The 17,697-nt window shown below is 41.2% G+C and overlaps 1 protein-coding gene across 1 annotated transcript in view; it reads left to right on the top strand.

Moving 5' to 3' along the window:
* Positions 1-16,955, top strand: part of Wdr59 (WD repeat domain 59) — a 78,104-nt gene extending 61,149 nt beyond the window's left edge. Inside the window, exons 19-26 of the mRNA XM_076838562.1 lie at positions 2,848-2,981; positions 4,037-4,118; positions 8,383-8,495; positions 9,907-10,057; positions 10,158-10,230; positions 11,311-11,437; positions 11,583-11,725; positions 16,298-16,955. Coding sequence (XP_076694677.1) covers positions 2,848-2,981; positions 4,037-4,118; positions 8,383-8,495; positions 9,907-10,057; positions 10,158-10,230; positions 11,311-11,437; positions 11,583-11,725; positions 16,298-16,533 — 1,059 coding nt within the window. The 3' untranslated portion in view covers positions 16,534-16,955. The remainder of the gene's footprint in view (positions 1-2,847; positions 2,982-4,036; positions 4,119-8,382; positions 8,496-9,906; positions 10,058-10,157; positions 10,231-11,310; positions 11,438-11,582; positions 11,726-16,297) is intronic.
* The last annotated feature ends 742 nt before the right edge of the window (positions 16,956-17,697 follow it).

Below are 17,697 nucleotides of genomic sequence, written 5' to 3'. Positions count from 1 at the left end.
TGATGTGGAAGGATGATGTGGGAGCAGGCGTCACGAGGCTCAAATGTGAATCTTCTTACACGCAGAAATGGATTCATTTAAAAGTGGACCAAACTATTTACAATATTAACAGGTATCTTAGCCAGGTCTTAAATTTTTTTTCCTGGTTAATCTAGAATCATATACAGTGAAGAGGGAAAAAGTTAACAAGAATGACAGGCCTTTTGAAATCTCGGCTAGATGACCATGACCTTGAATAAGCCCCACATCCTCACTATATCATGGAGTTGCAGTGAGGTGCCCAGCCCAGAGCGAGCAGGCCACCAGTGGGGATTAACATGGTGGTAATAACAACAGACAAGACTTTAAATCCTAAGCCAAACATTTGTACTCTTGGACTTGTTTCATTGTCAGTTTCTAAATGAACTAATCTACTTGCAAATGAACCACTTTTGGCACATGAGCCCTCATATGATTAATAATGTGTTGTTGTTGTTTGCTTTAAAAACCAGGAAATTGTGGTTATTTTCAGTGTGTTCTAAAAGCTAGTAGGCCTGATCCTTCTCGAGGCCTCCATTTATTTAAGCTGTGTCGTTAAATGAACTATCCTGAGTTGCTCGATTGCTCAAGTGCTTCTCATTTTCTCTTTATAATAAGGAGCCAGAGTGACTTCCTGCAACAGTATTTTAGAAGCCTTCCAACAACTCGGAAGACCAAATTAGATGGATCATATTCCATTCCAGGTGGAATCTTTTTAGCATAAGGTTTTTTCTTAATCCAGTACCCTAAGTCTTATTTGAGATGGTCAGTTTTGTGGAACCTGTGGGTATGTTGTTCCCAGCTAGTGAAGCACTTTTCACTGTCACTGCAGGGTACATGTACATGAAATTACCATCCCTACAGCAAGTTGTGCATAGTATTGAGTGCACATAACTATGTCCATCTTACGTCAGTTAACTCTGCCTGCTCCCATGACAGGTTGTTTACCTTCAACATGTCCATCCTTCACTTGCTTCCAAGTCAGGATGTTTGTGGCTAAAAGGATAGTATGTTTGTGAGTATGCCCGTAATCCTTCTTTTGGAAAGAACCAGGGCATGAAGAGATGAAGGGCTACCCGACAGAATAGATTAGGCATCCCCTTGTGTTGAAAAATAATGACTTGTTAAGTAGTAAATAGTAATAGAGTTTCTTAAACTCAGATGGGTTAAGGTTCCAATCTGATAGTGAAGCATATGTACTACATTATGGTGTGCCTGCCTGAAACTAAGTCCAGGTGTCCTGCATTTAATATGTTCCAAGACATGTATTAATCCTTTAGGAAGTTATATGTACTTGGCACCTTTGGATTAGATGGGACATCAGTGGTCAGAATTCCTGGATTTAGACCAAGACTAATTCATGAATAAGTGATTGTATAAAAATCACTTGCAGCCAGGCATGGTGGCGCATGCCTATAATCCCAGCGGCTTGGGAGGCTTGGGACAGGAGGATCGCCACTTCACAGCCAGCCTCAGCAACAGTGAGGCACTAACTCAGTGAGACCCTGTCTCTAAATAAAATACAAAATAGGGCTGGGGATGTGGCTCAGTCGGTAAGCACCCCTGAGTTTAATCCCCAGTACCATCCCGCCCCCCACCCCCACCCCAGCCAAAAAATCACTTGCAAAAGAATGAATTTGTGAGTAATCAAATAATGATCTAATTTAGATTCCTGAGTTTATATATTCATATTAATTAAGATTGCATTTTTTGGTTTGCACCCATATCTTTACATTGTATCCTTATTGACCTCAAGAGACTGACAGCAGAGTCCATCACTGGCCCCAAGTTATCAGTGAGCAAAGAGTAACATGCATGAGACTAAATCCACAGTAGATGATTAACTTGCCCAGGGTCATATTGAACAGTACATGTGGTAATAAGACCAGTTAATTGTGGTTTTCTAAATCCAAATGTCAGGCCCTATTTATTTGTTCCTTTCCCCTTCTTTGTTACTAAGTATGTCTCTCCATTCCTTAGTTTTGAACCACTTTGGTGATCTCTTTTGAACTTCTGGAAATAAAATAGATTACTGCTCCTGTGGCTGGTTGTCATTTTGAAGATACCAGATGGAGCTGCACTCTAATAATTCTGGATTTCCAGGACATTTCCCATTTCACACACACAGGAATGGCTCTGGGGAATTGGGACCCTTGCTCATGATTTCTCATGTCCATTATATAATCCCCTGACTTATTTTTGGCTTCCTAAAATAATCACTTTTAGAAATTATTTAAGTTGCTAGAAAAATTCCTGAGCTCCCAAGTTTCTATCTTCCTTCATAGATTAAGGTTTGCAGAATTTGCACTGATATGTCTAAATTAAAATTTCTTTTAAAAAAAATTCTTAAGTTAAAATTACAACAAACCCTGGAACCTGTCTGAGAAAAAGAAACACACACACACACACACACACACACACACACACACACACACCTTTGATTAGTTTCAGGCAAGAACTTTGAACCTAGTACTTTAACAATCTTAAAATTTGTTCTTCTCCCACATTTTGGGGGCCTTTACTAACTTATTTACATGCTGTCTTAATTAATTAATTAATTAATTCTGGCTTCCTGGTATCTGGTTTTGAGCACCTGCAGAATGTAGATAGTCCTGCATTTGGTGCCTATTTTCCTGTTAGGATTTTGGATCACAAGGTCAGTCCTTTTGTCATCCTTTTATTTCCTACAGATGCTGATTCATGTAATTGTGGGCATGATATAATTTAAAGTTTCTGCAAATTACCAATGACCCAAATATGATATGCTCTGCAACTCTAGGTTTCCACTCTTCAAAGTCCTCATTAGTTCTCTCTTGTCATCTCCCCCAGAAATCAAGGAGGTGGAAAAGTAAGCGCGAGGGATCAGACTCTGGCAATCGACCCATCAAGGCTGCCGGGAAAGTCATCATCCAAGATGTTTCATGCCTCCTTCCTGTTCACAAATCACTGGGAGAACTGTACATGTAAGTTTAAGAGTTCAAGTAAGCTTCCCTTATTGCTTAGTCAGGATCCATAACCCTTTTTTGTAAGTGTTGCAAGCTTTTCTTCAAAAGCAGTTTTAGTAGAAGTTCAGTGTGTTAGCTTTCTCTTGTTTTGTAACAAATTACTACAGACTTAGCAGCTTCAGACAGCATACCTTGCAATATCCGTCTGAACATAGCTTCACTGGACCCTCACCCAGGGTCTCACCTGGCTGAAATCATTACACTGGCCAGGTGGTGTTCTCTTCCTAAGCCTTGGGTCCTATTCTAAGCTTATTCAGTTATTAACGGAATTCAGATCCTTGCAGCTATAGAATGCTTATATGAATTTCATCTTCTTCAGACCAATAACAGTGGCTCATAGACCCTTCTAAGGGCCCAGATGATTAAGTAAGGCCTACCCAGGATAGTCTGCCTTTTGACAAACTCAAAGTCCAGTGCTTAATAATGTAATCACAGGAGCAACATCCCATCAATTTATTCACTGGTGCCATTCAGTTTCATAGGGAGGATATGTATGGCAGTGGACAGGAATCTTAGAATTGGCTCTCATATCCAATATATAAAACAAATCAAAGGCATCACCTTGGTTGAAGGGGAGTGGGAGATGAGTGACCAGCATGTTTGCTAGCCTGTGTTTCTCCTGCTTCTTCCTGAACTTGAACACATAACAAGAAGTGTTTATTTTGTATTATTTTAACAGCCCAAGGCTCTTTGTTGGTTCACAGTGTTGAACATATTTAAATCCTTTAAATCTTGGAAACTTCACATAAAAACTGGTTGGCAAATTACCATTTGAGTCTGGCTTTCTGTCCTGACTCAAAACAGTGAGGAATTCACCTTCCCTGGATGAGAACCCATAGCCCTCATGGCTCTCATTAATCCTAGTGTCAGATAGCAGGCAGCTTGAGGCCAACACAGTGAAACACATTTTGAGTGAACAGCAAAGAGGCAGTTGCTAGGCTGTTAAACCAGAAGGAATTGACTTAGGATCTTAGACTGAAGGACACTTTTTTATTTTTTTAAAAAAATTTCAGATTGAATGTGAATGATATTCAGGAAACATGTCAGAAGAACGCTGCTTCAGCCATGCTTGTTGGAAGAAAGGATCTTGTCCAGGTACATGCCTCCCTGTTGGTGCAGCTTGGGATTTCCCTTTATGACCAAGTTGTTGTCACTTGATAGTCATGGGTTAGCAACATTTTTGCCTCCTGTTTTGCAATGTTTTGTTTTGTTTTGTTTTCTTTGCTAATCTATAGCAAAATTCCCAGATCATTGACTAGGGGCTGGGGACAAGAAGGGATTGATAGGTGACAACTGAGGGCATGGGGTTTCCTTTTAGGGTAATGAAAATTTTCTGAAACTTCTTGTGGTGATGGTTGCACAACTTTGAATACATTGAAACCCACCAAATGGTAGGTTTTAAATGGGTAAATTGCATGTTATGTGAACTATATTATAATACAGTTGTTTAAAAAACAATATAGACACTGTGCATGGTGGTGCACACCTGTAATCCTAGTAACTCAGGAGGCTGAGGCAAGAGGATTGCAAGTTTGAGACCAGTCTCAGGTCAGAAAACCCCAGATCATTGACTATAGTCATCATTCTTACCAATGATTAGTTGGAAAAATCCTAAAGAATTTACTGATTTTTTTTTTTTTTTTCTGGATTGAATCCAGAGGTACTCTACCACTAAGCTACATCCCCAGCCCTTTTTATTTTTTGTGAGAGGATCTTGCCAAGTTGCCTGTTGAGTTGCCCATTTTGGTCTTGAATTTAGGATCCTCCTGCCTTGGCCAGTCTGATTTTCTTTCTTTAAACTACATCTCTTTTCTCTTCCAGTACCACAATAATCATTGCATACCTAGTTTGAGTATGTAATTTTTGCCATTTGCACTTTCAATTCTTATTTCTTTTCCCTCTTTGTTTTTTCTTTTTCTCTTTTGGTTTTGGCAATTGAACCCTTGCATACTGAACTGCATCTCCGGCCCTTTTTAATATTATTTTGGTAGAGGATCTTGCTAAGTTGCACAAGCTAGCCTCAAACTTGTGATCCTCCTGCCTTAGTTTCTCAAGTAGCTGAGTGGTAGAGCACTGGCCTAGCATGCATGAGGGCTTGGAGTCAAACCCCAACACTAGGGGGAAAAAGCTTCATTCATAAAAATTTACCAAAGCATTCCTTTAGGTATAGATGTTGAGTTTTAAAAAAAGATTTAATCTTTAAAAAAATTTAAATTTCCTTCATCTTTGCAGGAACACATCAGTTTACTAAAGCAAGCTGCTGCATACACACACACACACACACACGCGTGTGTATGTGTATGTGTGTGTGTGTGTGTGTGTGTGTGTATATATATATATATATATATATATATATATATATATATTGTTGTTGTTATTGTTGTTTGTTTGTTTTTACCTGGGGATAGGTGGATGTTGGAGATTGAACCCAGGGGCTCTTTAACACTGAACTACATCCCAGTACTTTTTACTTTTTATTTTAACACAGGGTCTCACTAAGTTGCTGAGACTGGTCTCAAACTTGCAATCCTCTTGCCTCAGCCTCCTGAGTCACTGGGATAACACTGTGCACCACCATGCACAGAGTCTATATTGTTTTTTAAACAGTTGTATTATAATGTAGTCCATGTAACATGCAATTTACCCAGTTAAAACCTACCATTCGGTGGTTTTCAGTGTATTCAAAGTTGTGCAACTATCACCACAAGCAGTTTTAGAAAATTTTCATTATCCCAAAAGGAAACCCCATGCCCTCAGCTATCACCTCTCAATCCCGTCTTGTCCCCAGCCCTAGTCAACCACTAATCTACTTTCTGACTCTCTTGCATCCTTATTCTTTAGTCTGAGGATTAGATTGAACAATGGAAATTATTAGAGGCTGTCCTATTAGCTTGGTATTTTTTCTTGTAATCCTCCTAACAAATCAACACCAGGCCCTTCCTTGACTTTTATCTGATTAAAAAAAAAAAAAATCCCTAAGATTTCCTAAGATTTCCATTTATTTTCTAATAAATACTGTCAAGTTTTTGCCTGAAACCCTTATAAGAGAAATGTAGTCATGAATTAATTCTTTTTTTTTTTTTTTTTAATACTGGGAATTGAACCCAGGGGTGCTCTTCTACCACTGAGCCATATCCCCAGACCTTTTTATTTTTTATTTTGAGACAGGGTCTCAAAGTTACCAAGGTTGGCATAGAACTTGGAATCCTCCTACCTCAGCCTCCTGAGCTGCTGGGATTACATGTGTGCACCATCACACCCTATTTCTCTAAAGCCCAAGACACCTAGATTTTGTACACAGCAAGAAGACAGCATGAGAAATTTCTTTATAGAAGAATTTTTTTTTATTTATAGAAGTTTATTTATTTATAGAAGAAGCAGTGTGGGATTTATCACGGGAGGCCTGGTTCACCTCCTTCTAGCAGAGGAACTCTAGGCAAGTTACCTCACACTAAGGCCATTCAGATGTTTGTAAAATGAGAAGCCTGAGAATAATTTCCTTAAGTGGTTGGTGAGAAGATTAGATTGGTGAATGCAGTATTAAGGCAGACCAAGTTCATGTTCTGAAAAAAACATCCTCTAAGGAAAAATTACTTCTTAAAGAGGGGTTGGTTTTTTTTGTTTGTTTGTTTTGTTTTTAAGTGTTTAATAATTTATAGGCAGAATTGACCTGGTAGAGCAGGCAGTCCAAATGCTTGGGGAGGACCGGGTCTTCAGGCAAACCTGGGGCTCCAGCATTCTTGTGTGCTCCTAGGCCAGGCACTGAATCTCTCCAGACCTCAAGTTTCCCAACTGTAAAATGGAGCAGTGCTCCAGAAGCCACTGTGAGAACTAAATGATGTAATAACTGTAAAGTCTCATAACTGTATGGGCAGATGGAAAAGGTCCTCTGTGGTACAGTCACTGCTGCTATTCTTATAATTATCTTTGTCATCATTTGTGACTTGGTATGATTTAAAGGGACAGAGGAATAACATCAGTGAGAAAGCTTGAAGAATTTTCATTGTTCCTTATGCCCATGTTGAAAATGATGTGTTTACTGTTTTAACAAAAACTGCAGAAATGAATGCAAATGTCACTCTTTCTGTTGAAGAAATGATAATTTAAAGTGAGGAAGTAGGGCTGGGGATGTAGCTCAAGTGGTAGCGTGCTCGTCTGGCATGTGTGGGGCCCGCATACAAAGATGTTGTGTCCATCGAGAACTAAAAAATAAATATTAAAAAATTCTCTCTCTCTCTCTAAAAAAATAAAATAAAGTGAGGAAGTAAAGTGGCTAAATTGTCAGCCAGGGTAGAAAAGCTTTCCAACCCTAGCAAGTCAGCCATTCAAGGGGGTCCTTAATTTCAGACATGAATATGAACTTAAGTTTTCTCTCTTCCACAACACTTGTGTGTCATTTTCAAGTGTGTTGGTGCCACATAATTTTGATTTTGTATGTCTGATGTTTCTGTTTTTCAGCATTTTTATTTGCCTATTCTTTCTTCTTAGATTATAAACTCCTTGATGCAAAGTTAATATCTTCTCCCTTTTTAGCTTCTCTCAGTCTAGAATAATGCTTTCCAATTAGTGGGCTGCAGTCATGTATCACTACTGAAAAAAATTCGCTAAAAGTAGTATTTGATACAAGTATCAGGGGATGGGGGCTTGTTTATAACATGGTGTATTTAGCACATTTCTTGGATTTAATAAACACTGAGTGGACATTAGTTTCTGCTAATGATTCTGAGCCCCATGAGATATCAGGATTAGAGGTATTCCCCAGATTTGGCATCAACAAAAAGAAAGCCAGGTCTATTTAGCCTCAACCTGTTCTTCTTTAGCTTCAGAGGGTATACTAAAACTTTCATAATGAAAGCAAAAAAAGTTACATTATTTGGGTAAAGGACAGATCTTCATTCAACATGATTCAGAATGCTCTCAAACATCAGAAATTCATGAGTTAGTGTTAAATAGGTAACACCTTGAAATTATTGCAGTCATTTCTCTGAAATTCATTTAATGAACTCTTCCCCCCGCTGCCGCCCCAGGGTTGGGATCAAACCCAGGGCCAGGGATCAAACCCAGGGCCTTGCATGTTCTAGGCAAGCATTCTCCCACTGAGCTACATTCCTAGCCCTTTAATGATGTTTAAGACTAGTGTTTCTCAAACTTTATAGTGCATACAGGTCCTCTGAGGATCTTATAAAATGCAGATTCTGATTTGGTCAGTCTGAGCGGGACCTTATGCATTTGAGCAAGCTCCCAGCTTTCGATGCGCTCCATAGCAGGGTTTTAGGTTGTAGATGGAGGGGAGGTGGGGTTCCTTCATGGTTCTGTTCCTGTCCTCATCAGTCTGAGTCTCTCTCTTTCATCTCTCCAGGTGTGGTCGCTGGCTACAGTAGCTACAGATCTTTGCCTTGGTCCGAAGTCTGACCCAGATTTAGAAACACCCTGGGCTCGGCATCCATTTGGGCGACAGCTGCTGGAGTCCCTGTAGGTTTTGAGAGCTAAAAGTGAGAAAAATGAATGATGTGGATTTTTGGTCTGTAAACACATTAAATGTTATTGCCTCAGGGAAAGTTGCAGGGCTTGGGGTATAGCTCAGTTGGTAGAGTGCTTGTCTCTCAAGCCCAAGGCCTTGGATTCAACCAAAAAACAAAACAAAAAAGAGAAAGTTTTAGAAATGAAAGGAGGCCTAAGAAATGAGAGGAAGAAGTAGGATCTTTCCTTTTAGTGCTGAAATTACCTCTGTACAGAATGAATTTCTTACAGCAAAAGGTACTATATAGTATTTGTCACTTATAACAAGGGTTAGAGACGCCTGAAGACACGTACTTTAGTCTGTGAATCACATCTGTGTGAACCCAGATCTGGAGATGAGTTTCTTCTTAGATGCTGTGGGGTCTGGCCCCAGGGAAGAGATAAGAGAATGGTGTGTATTTATTTTCCCAACACTGGGCGCTTTCACACTGTTGGGCAACACATAGAAACATTGAATTTGTGTTTAATTTATTACACTGATATATGGCAAGCTAGAATTATAAGATATAAAATAATTTACCACGGAGTAAAATGTCTTGAATGTCCATAATGTTGAGGCCTAGGCCCAGGCAAGGAAACTCCACTTCTGCAGGTTGAGGTTTGCTTTATTTATTTGTTGAGGCCAGACCTAGGACACCTGCTCGTGTGCTCCCACTGCCTTATCACCCATACAGGGATGGTAACGTTTGTTCTACTTACTTGAGGTAAGCATTCTGAAAGATAGTAAAAAAAAATTAAAAATGTTCAAAACTGAGTGCTAGGAAGGTGTATTATTCCATCCCAGGGGCAAAGTCCCTCTGATCCCTAGCTCACATTCTAGGGTAAGGTAGTCCCAAAAGACAAAGGGAACAGGAATACCTAAAAGGTAAAATATTTATCCCTTGTCATTCTTATTTAATAGCTCCTAGTCACAAGTCCATCTCCAGAGTCAGTGGCCTTTCCACCATGCTATGGCAGTAGGGTGTTTCTGGGCACCTCCTGTAGCTTCACACTATATGAATGATGAATATGGGAAGTGCCCCCAAAGCAGTGAGATTCTTCCTCAGAGTTGGGGAGCCTGAGGAGGCGCAGACTCCTCCTCACTCAGGTGTGAGGTGAACCCACTTGGTTCTTGGGGAGAAGCTGCACTGGGCTCTAGCCTCACTGCCAGTCAGGAACTCTCAGGGTGGGGATCTGGGCCCTTCGTAAGACTTTGATACCTTTTATTCCAACACAAGTGTAGCCAGATTCAAAGTAGGTCAGAGCCTGCAGAAGGCCCCAGTTCCTGACAGGGTTTGAGGCACCTACTCATGGCAGAGACTGCGAGATGTCCTTCCTTGTCCCCTGCTTGACTTGTTTTCTTTCCTGGCACCTACTTTTCCAGGCTGGCTCATTATTGCCGACTCCGCGACGTGCAGACCTTGGCAATGCTCTGCAGTGTGTTCGAAGCCCAGTCTCGGCCTCAGGGCATCCCAAACCCCTTCGGGCCTTTTCCTAACCGGTCTTCTAATCTCATGGTGTCCCACAGTCGATATGTAAGTTGTGGTTCTCTGGCTCGTGTCTGATTTCTCCTTGATGTGAACTGTGGTGTGGACCAGTGTTCTGATGCCAGTGTGTTCCTCCTCCCATCTGTAGCCCAGCTTCACCTCCTCGGGTTCCTGTTCCAGTATGTCGGACCCAGGGCTCAGCACCGGAGGCTGGAACATAGGTTGGTGTGGAAGGACCCAGGCCGCACCGGGTTCTCCGTACTCTAGAAGCTGTCGTCCACGTGAATCTTCAGTTAGTGCATGTTGCTCCCCATGTTTTTGGTTCTCAGTTCTCTCACTTTGATATGGGAGGGATGCTGTTCCAGCAAGGCCTGGTCTTGTATCTTGAAAGGTCTTCTGTTCCATCTCGCAGCCTTGATAATCCGGCTTTGGTACTTCTGCTCTTCCCCGCAAACCAGCTTTTCTCCTTTCTCCTTCACATGGCCCTTTCCAGGATCATCTGCCACTTCCTATCACCCACCTCTTCCCAAGACTGCTTTCAGTGTAGAGAAATAAAGCTGGGCCTGACTCCAGCTGGTCGTGAGGGTCTGTTTCATGAGTGGGTGTCTCTGTGTTTTCCAGGATTTTTAAAATTTCTTTTTAAAGATAATCTTAATTTTCTTGATTATAAAAGTAGTGCAGGATCCAGGTAGGATGGCATGTTCCTGTAGTCCCAGCTACTCGGGAGGCTTAAGGCTAGAGGATTGCTTGATCTCAGGAATTCTAGGTCAGCCTGGGCAAGGTAGCAAGACCCAATCTTTAAAAAAATAAATAAATAAAGCCAAAACAAATAAATAAAAGTAGTACATGCCCAGGGAAGAAACACAGACAAAAAATATTAGAGAAAAAAATTGTAATTATTGATCTCCCTTACCTAGGAAATAACATCCATTAACATTCCAGAACATTTTCTTCCAGTATGTGTACGTGTGTGGTTGGTTATTCTATATATGCTAGATTGCGTTTGGCTTTTAATTTTATCAAGAGTATTTTCTCATGTCATTTAACAAATCTTTATAAATAATCACTGCATTACATTCTGTGTCAGTATACTATAATTTCCTTAATTATTGAGTGCACTTAATGATCAGGTTCCCTTAGTAGTAAAAACCTGGACAAAGAGGTAGAAATATTTCTCAGAATCTTCAGCTTAGCTTATTTTTCTACCAGGGACTCAGTTGATGACACTGTGGCTTGAGAGTTTTCAGGTGTCTGCAGGTCTTCACTGATTGCGTCTTCCCTTCGTCTTTGCTTTTCTTCAGCGGGAAGAGACGCAGAGCATTTATCTTCGCCTTGGGGAGAGTCCTCTCCAGAAGAACTCCGCTTCGGGAGTCTGACCTACAGTGATCCTCGAGAGCGGGAACGGGACCAACATGATAAAAATAAAAGGTAACAGCCTTCCCAGGTGAGAACACAGATCCAGAACTCAGCTCTCCCAGATCAGGACTCTTGCTTGAAGAAAGATATATTAAATGCCATTTGGTATCGAGCTTATGTTTTCTGGAACTGACAGGAAATCTTGAATTTTATCCAGGCTTTTGGACCCTGCTAACACCCAGCAGTTTGACGACTTTAAGAAATGCTATGGAGAAATCCTCTACCGTTGGGGGCTAAGAGAGAAGCGAGCAGAAGTGCTCAAGTTTGTGTCCTGTCCCCCTGATCCCCACAAAGGGATTGGTGAGTGTGAATTTCTTTTCTTTCCTGTCACCATTTCGAAGATCTTATCATTTAATTTGTCCACAATCTCAGACCTGAAGTAAAGTCTTCCATTCTCATTTATAGGCCAAATTTCAGAAGCATTTTGAGTCTTATCCAAGCTCCTGAAAACCCTTGCATTTGATAACAAGATTCATTTTCAATTGTAAAGAGGTAGTCTCAGATCCAATACTCAGAATGGATTGGAAGTGGGGTGCTCGCTCACTTGTTTAACTAACGCATGTGGAGCCCCTTCAAGCCCCTGGAAGGCCCAGTACTCGGTGCTCACACAGTCTTTTTCTCCCTTATGGAACTCACAGCTGGTAGGAGAAAAACTAAATAATCACAAATTGTGACAAATAGTAATGAGCAAACAAAAATAACGTTGGGGCAGGGAGAGCAGGAAGGTGAATCCTAAGAGATGGGTCAAGGCGAGTAGGAAGGGCTTCTCCAAGGAGCCAAGGCCTGAAGGCTGAGAAGGGGCTGTCTGGAAGGTCAATGGGAAGAGCGGCGTCCCATACAGAGAAGCAGCCCATGAGGAGGTGACTTGTCATTTTTGAACAAATGAAGGGAGGCCGGTGTGGCCAGAACCCATAAGTGAGAATAGTGGTACAAAATTAGAGTTAGGGATATGGTTGGATAGGTGGAATAACTTTTAATATTCTGTAGCTCAGTAAGGTAACTGTTGAATATTTCAAAATAGCTAAGAGAAGATCCTAAAGGTTTCTGACACAGAAATGATGTAAGTCTGAAGTGATGGAGATGGCTCTCCCTGAAGGGATCATAGCCCACTGTGTACATGTATTGAAATGCCACATTGTACAGTTTCTCTGTGTCAATTAAAAACATATTGATAAAAAAATTTAAACAACATAGAAATAATTTTAAAAATTAAGATTGTGGGATTATTAGGGCCATAGCCAGCATGGACTTGTACGCTGTGGTAAAGGATTTAGGTTGTATTCTGAGTCCAGTGGTGAGCTTCGGAGGGCATTAAGAAGGAAGTGACATGCTCTGGTTTACATTTTAAGAGGATCACCTTGGCTGTTAGAGGAGGACTGGGGGAGGGCCGAGTAGGAATAGGAAGACCATTTGGCAGTTGTTGTGATCCAAGAGCTCTGTGGCCTAGTCTGAGGGTGGTGTCACAACAGAGAGAAAGAGAGATTAAAAATATATTTTAGGGCTGGGGATATAGCTCAGTTGGTAGAGTGCTTGCTTTGCATGCACTCAGCACCACACACACACACAAAAATACATATATATATATTTCAGAGTTAGGCTCAACATGACTGGCTAATAATTTGGTTATGGGATTAAGGAAGAGAGACAAAGTTTGGGTGATTCCTGGATTTCCAGCTTGAGCAACTAAGTAGGTGACAGTGTTGTTTTTTCAGATGGAAAATACAGGAAAAAAAATTGTGAACTTAGTTTGAGATAGTTAGAGATGTGTATGAAATTTGGGATGGGAGGAGTCTGGTGGGAGGTTAGATGTGAGTCTGGTGCTCAGGAGATTTGGGGGCTAGAGCTAGGAATTTGGGGATCTCCAGCATGTGGACAGTATTTGAGCTGTGAAAATGGGCGTGTTTACCTAGGAGCTGGGTGGGCATGGGAAGGGAGGGTGTGGGGAGCACAGATAAGAGCTTGCCCACCCTGGGAGCTGGGCCCTGGAGGAAGAACCAGAGGTGGAGACGGAGTGAGACATCAGTGAGTTTTGAGGAAAAGATGGGCAATGATGTGAAAGAACCTAAGCAAAGAGGTTTTTTCTAAGAGGAAGAAATGGAAAACTCCTGAAGAGAGTGACTGAACACAACATTGATTTCCTCTCTCTCCAGACCCTACCATTACTGTCTGTATACAGTTTTTCTGAAAAGGTATACCTTTGCAAGGAGAAGTAATGTTAGCAATAAAATTTGGGATCTGGGAATCAGGTGAGTTAGTGGTAGCTCCATCCAGGGACCTAGCATAATGGCCAAAGAAAGATGGGGGATTCAGAAGACACCCTGGAAACTTCTAGAAAAAAAAAAACAACAAGGTCACATACAAAGGGTAAGGAATATAAATGGCATCATACCTCATCACATCTTTGGATACAAGGTAACAATACAGGAATGCCTCCAGAATTCTCAAGGAAATGATTTCTAATCAGTTGTAAATCATGTATAAAAGTCAGCCTAAGCCTATCTAGGGAGGACTAGATTCATTCCCATAAATAAGGAAGCTGGAGTGCTGATGGAGGGTGCTTACCATACAGACAGGGGCATAAACCAGTCAGGAGTCCTGGCTCCAGCAAGAGAAAATTGAAGAAATTATCTAGTATAGCTCAGTGTTCAGTGTGTTTATAGAAGATCAGTTATTTGAAGGAAAGTTCAGAGATGAATTATTAATAAGTACATAGCAAACTAAACAAATGAAAAAGTGAGACAGTCACTAACTCTGGGAAAAACAAAATGTTCAAGAAAGGGAAAGTGTCATAGTACATGACTTGAATGATGTTTGCATGGGTAAATGATGCACAAGCAGAACGTGATCCAGCCAGGGGAGAACTGCGCAGGGAGGCTCGAGCAAGTGGTGTGCCTGTCGTTGGGAGACTGGGGGAGTGTTTCCACTGTGGACAGCCAGTGGGTAGTGCCTACATGTGACACTTAAGAAATAGCCTTATAAACATGTTGTTTAGAGATAAGGAGGGAAAAAGAAATGAAGCAGTCAGATGAGTTCAAAAGGGGTGCGGGTAAGAGGAAATGCTGGGTTTTGTACCAAGATGCATAGGACTATTTGACTCTTTAAATTGTGCAAATAGTTTTAACTAAAAAAGAAAAAAAAACAGAGCAATACATAGGTTTAAACAGTGAATAATAAGAATTATTTTAGTGTGATTTATTTCAGTATACATACTTGAAGAAATACAGGCATGAAATGCTATTTGAGCAATACATTTTTTCATAGTGTCTAACAGCAGGAAAGTATACTAGAAAGAGATTAATGATAGCTCAGAGCAATTTGTCTTTTAAAATTAGTTTTTAGGAAAACATGAATCACAGAGATATGGAACTGATGTGTCAGTGCATCAATCAGCTAAACCCTTATTGACTTCTACAATTCTGTGGGATGTACGAAGGAATAGATGTTTGGTGAGTGGGGGCAAGAAGTCTATAATCCAATCAGAGTCTGAAACATAAACCCAGGAACCACCTAAGCAAGGTTCATAATATATCCTAGTACCAATACAAACAATGTCACAAGATTTTTTACAGGAGGTGGAAGAATTGTAGAAGATCACAGACAAAACCAATCGAGAAGTGCTTTGATCTGCAAAATTTTACAACTTTAGGGGAATTGGCTGCCCAGGTATAGGATGCAGAAGGTTTTGAAAGAAAAATACCAGCAGGCCCCCAAAGCACAGGCATTGTCTTTATAGGGATACCAGCAGGCTCCTCTCAGTTTCTCTCATCTGCAAGGGTCATCCCAGATCTATGGGCATTAGCATAGCAAATTCGAGGGATGATAAAGTAATTTCCATTTAGGAGGTTAGATATCTATGACAGGGCTCTAGACCTCCTGTACTGGGGAGGCTAATGCTAGCCAGGGTATTTCTTTATGATTTTTGTTTTCTTGCTTTTTTCCCATGTGATATGCAGTGCTTGGTCGTAACAGTGGCAGAGCAAAGCAAGTGCTTTGTCCTCACGGCCTCTCCTGGGGATGATTCCTTCCTGCTTCAATTTATTAATTCAATGGCTTGTTTATTTGGCTGGTTCTACTTACATTTGTGTGTAGGCGATTTGGTTAATATACAAAACTCTCCTTGTTGTGAGGTTAACACACTAGAGCCTTCTTCCACTTAGGCCTTGGAATTAGCTTCTGCCTGGAGGTTTCATAAAGCCCTGGGATCATAATATAATTGTTCTCTGCACTAGAAGTATTTTTATTGTCCTTAATAGTTTGTCTCTCAGGAACCAAGAACGATCCATTTCACCTCTCCCAGGTTTCAGCTGCAGAACTTACACTACAGTAGTAATACCCTCAACCTGTGGTGCCCATGTGTATCAGTGTTCCTGGCCTGTCAGGACACGACATCTCTACATACATCAGGCCAAAAAGTAGTTTTCTGGGAAGATTTGTAGACTTTATGTCCATATATGAAGCATGTTTCTCCTCTAAATAATGGCTTTTTCATAGCCAATTAAATAAGACTTGAATTTAAATGTGACATTTGAAGTATGACCTGGTCTATAAATGTGATTTATCCATGTATAGTCTGATAAGAAAGTCAAGTTATTATTGAATTTATGTATTTTTTTCATGAAAAGGAAGTTTGTGTGACAGCCATTGTTTTGAAGTTTTATTTACTCCTTGATAAGTAATCTGTCATAAAAACTGTCCCCATTGTCAGAGGTTAGGAAAGGATGTGTAGCCCTGGGAGACTTGGAGAGTGGTGGTGTGAAGAGGAAGGGTCTCCATTCAGAGGCTTCTGTTTTCTTAGGGAGGTGACAGAGCTGTTTCTTTTTTCAAAACCAAACTCACAGTGCCTCTTGTTTTGTCACCTTCGCCCATTTCCAGAGTTTGGTGTGTACTGCAGCCACTGCCGGAGCGAGGTCCGGGGCACACAGTGTGCCATTTGTAAAGGCTTCACGTTCCAGTGTGCTATCTGCCACGTGGCCGTGCGGGGATCATCCAATTTCTGCCTGACCTGCGGTCACGGTGGCCACACTAGCCACATGATGGAGTGGTTTCGGACTCAGGAGGTGTGTCCCACCGGGTGTGGGTGTCACTGCCTGCTTGAAAGCACTTTCTGAGCCTACAGATGGTGGGTGTTGTAATCCCAGAGGACCCCGTCAATGCTGGTAAAATGCTCTCTGCCAAGAGGGAAGCTCCAGAACCCAGGAGGTGGGAGTGTGTTGTCCTCACAGACGGCCGCAGTAGCAGCTGCTCACGAGCCTTTCCTACTTTTTGGCTGCCGTGGCCTGGACATCGCTGGAGTGGGAGGGCAGGTGCCCAGAGCTGAGCTACTACAATGGAAGTTCCCATGGGGAAGAGCACCGACCCAGGGTCTTAGCCCTGAACCACAAGTGGGCTCTCCTGACCAAGTCAGCTGTGAGAGAGTCTCTGAGTCAAAGGATGGTGGACATTAATTTAATTGACAAGTGGGCCTATGAGAACTGTAACTTTAGAAATTGATACATTTAAATGAACAGATGGATAGTGGCCTTCTGTATAGTACTGAAATTGTAAATATATGCTATACTTAAGGATTGTTAAGATGTATTTGTTTTCATTTCTTCTTCAACTGCTTTCCCTTGACAGTACAGTCCTAGTAATTATTTGAAGGGAGGAAAAAAGAAAGTTGTACATCACTGAGTCATTTGTACCCTACTTTAAAAATTTTTATATTTGTGCATTACAGTTGTACAGCAGAGTGGGTTCCATTGTGGCAGGTTTGTGCCTGCTCACCACAGGTTCCCTCAGTTCCAATCCCCAGCACTTCCCTTGCCTCCTCTCCTCCCTCCCCATGGGTCTCCTTCCTCTCTCTTGCTAATCTTTCTTCCATTTTCATGAGATCCTTTTTTCCTTTTTTCTTTCCACCTTCCACATATGAGAGAATACATAGAACACTTGACTTTCTGCATCTGGCTTCTTCAACAATATCCTCCAGTTCTTTTCTCCTGCAAATGACATAATTTCATTCTTCTTAATGGCTGGATTAAACTCTATTGTGTATGTGTATAGATACTTATCCATTCATCTGTTGATGGACACCTAGGCTGGTTCCATGATTTAGCTGTTGTATTTGTGCTGCTATAAACATGGTTTTATCTTAGTTCTAACTAGAATTATCTGCTTTGAGTGTGACTAAAGTCAGTTTTCCAATTTTTATTTTTATTTTTTGTTATTGGGGATTGAACCCAGAGGTGCTTTGCCACTGAACCACACCCCTAGCCCTTTTTATTTTTCATTTTGAG

This window comes from Callospermophilus lateralis, chromosome 18 (genome assembly GCF_048772815.1).
Source record: "Callospermophilus lateralis isolate mCalLat2 chromosome 18, mCalLat2.hap1, whole genome shotgun sequence".
NCBI lineage: Eukaryota > Metazoa > Chordata > Mammalia > Rodentia > Sciuridae > Callospermophilus > Callospermophilus lateralis.
This window is presented reverse-complemented; position numbering and strand designations above follow the sequence as displayed.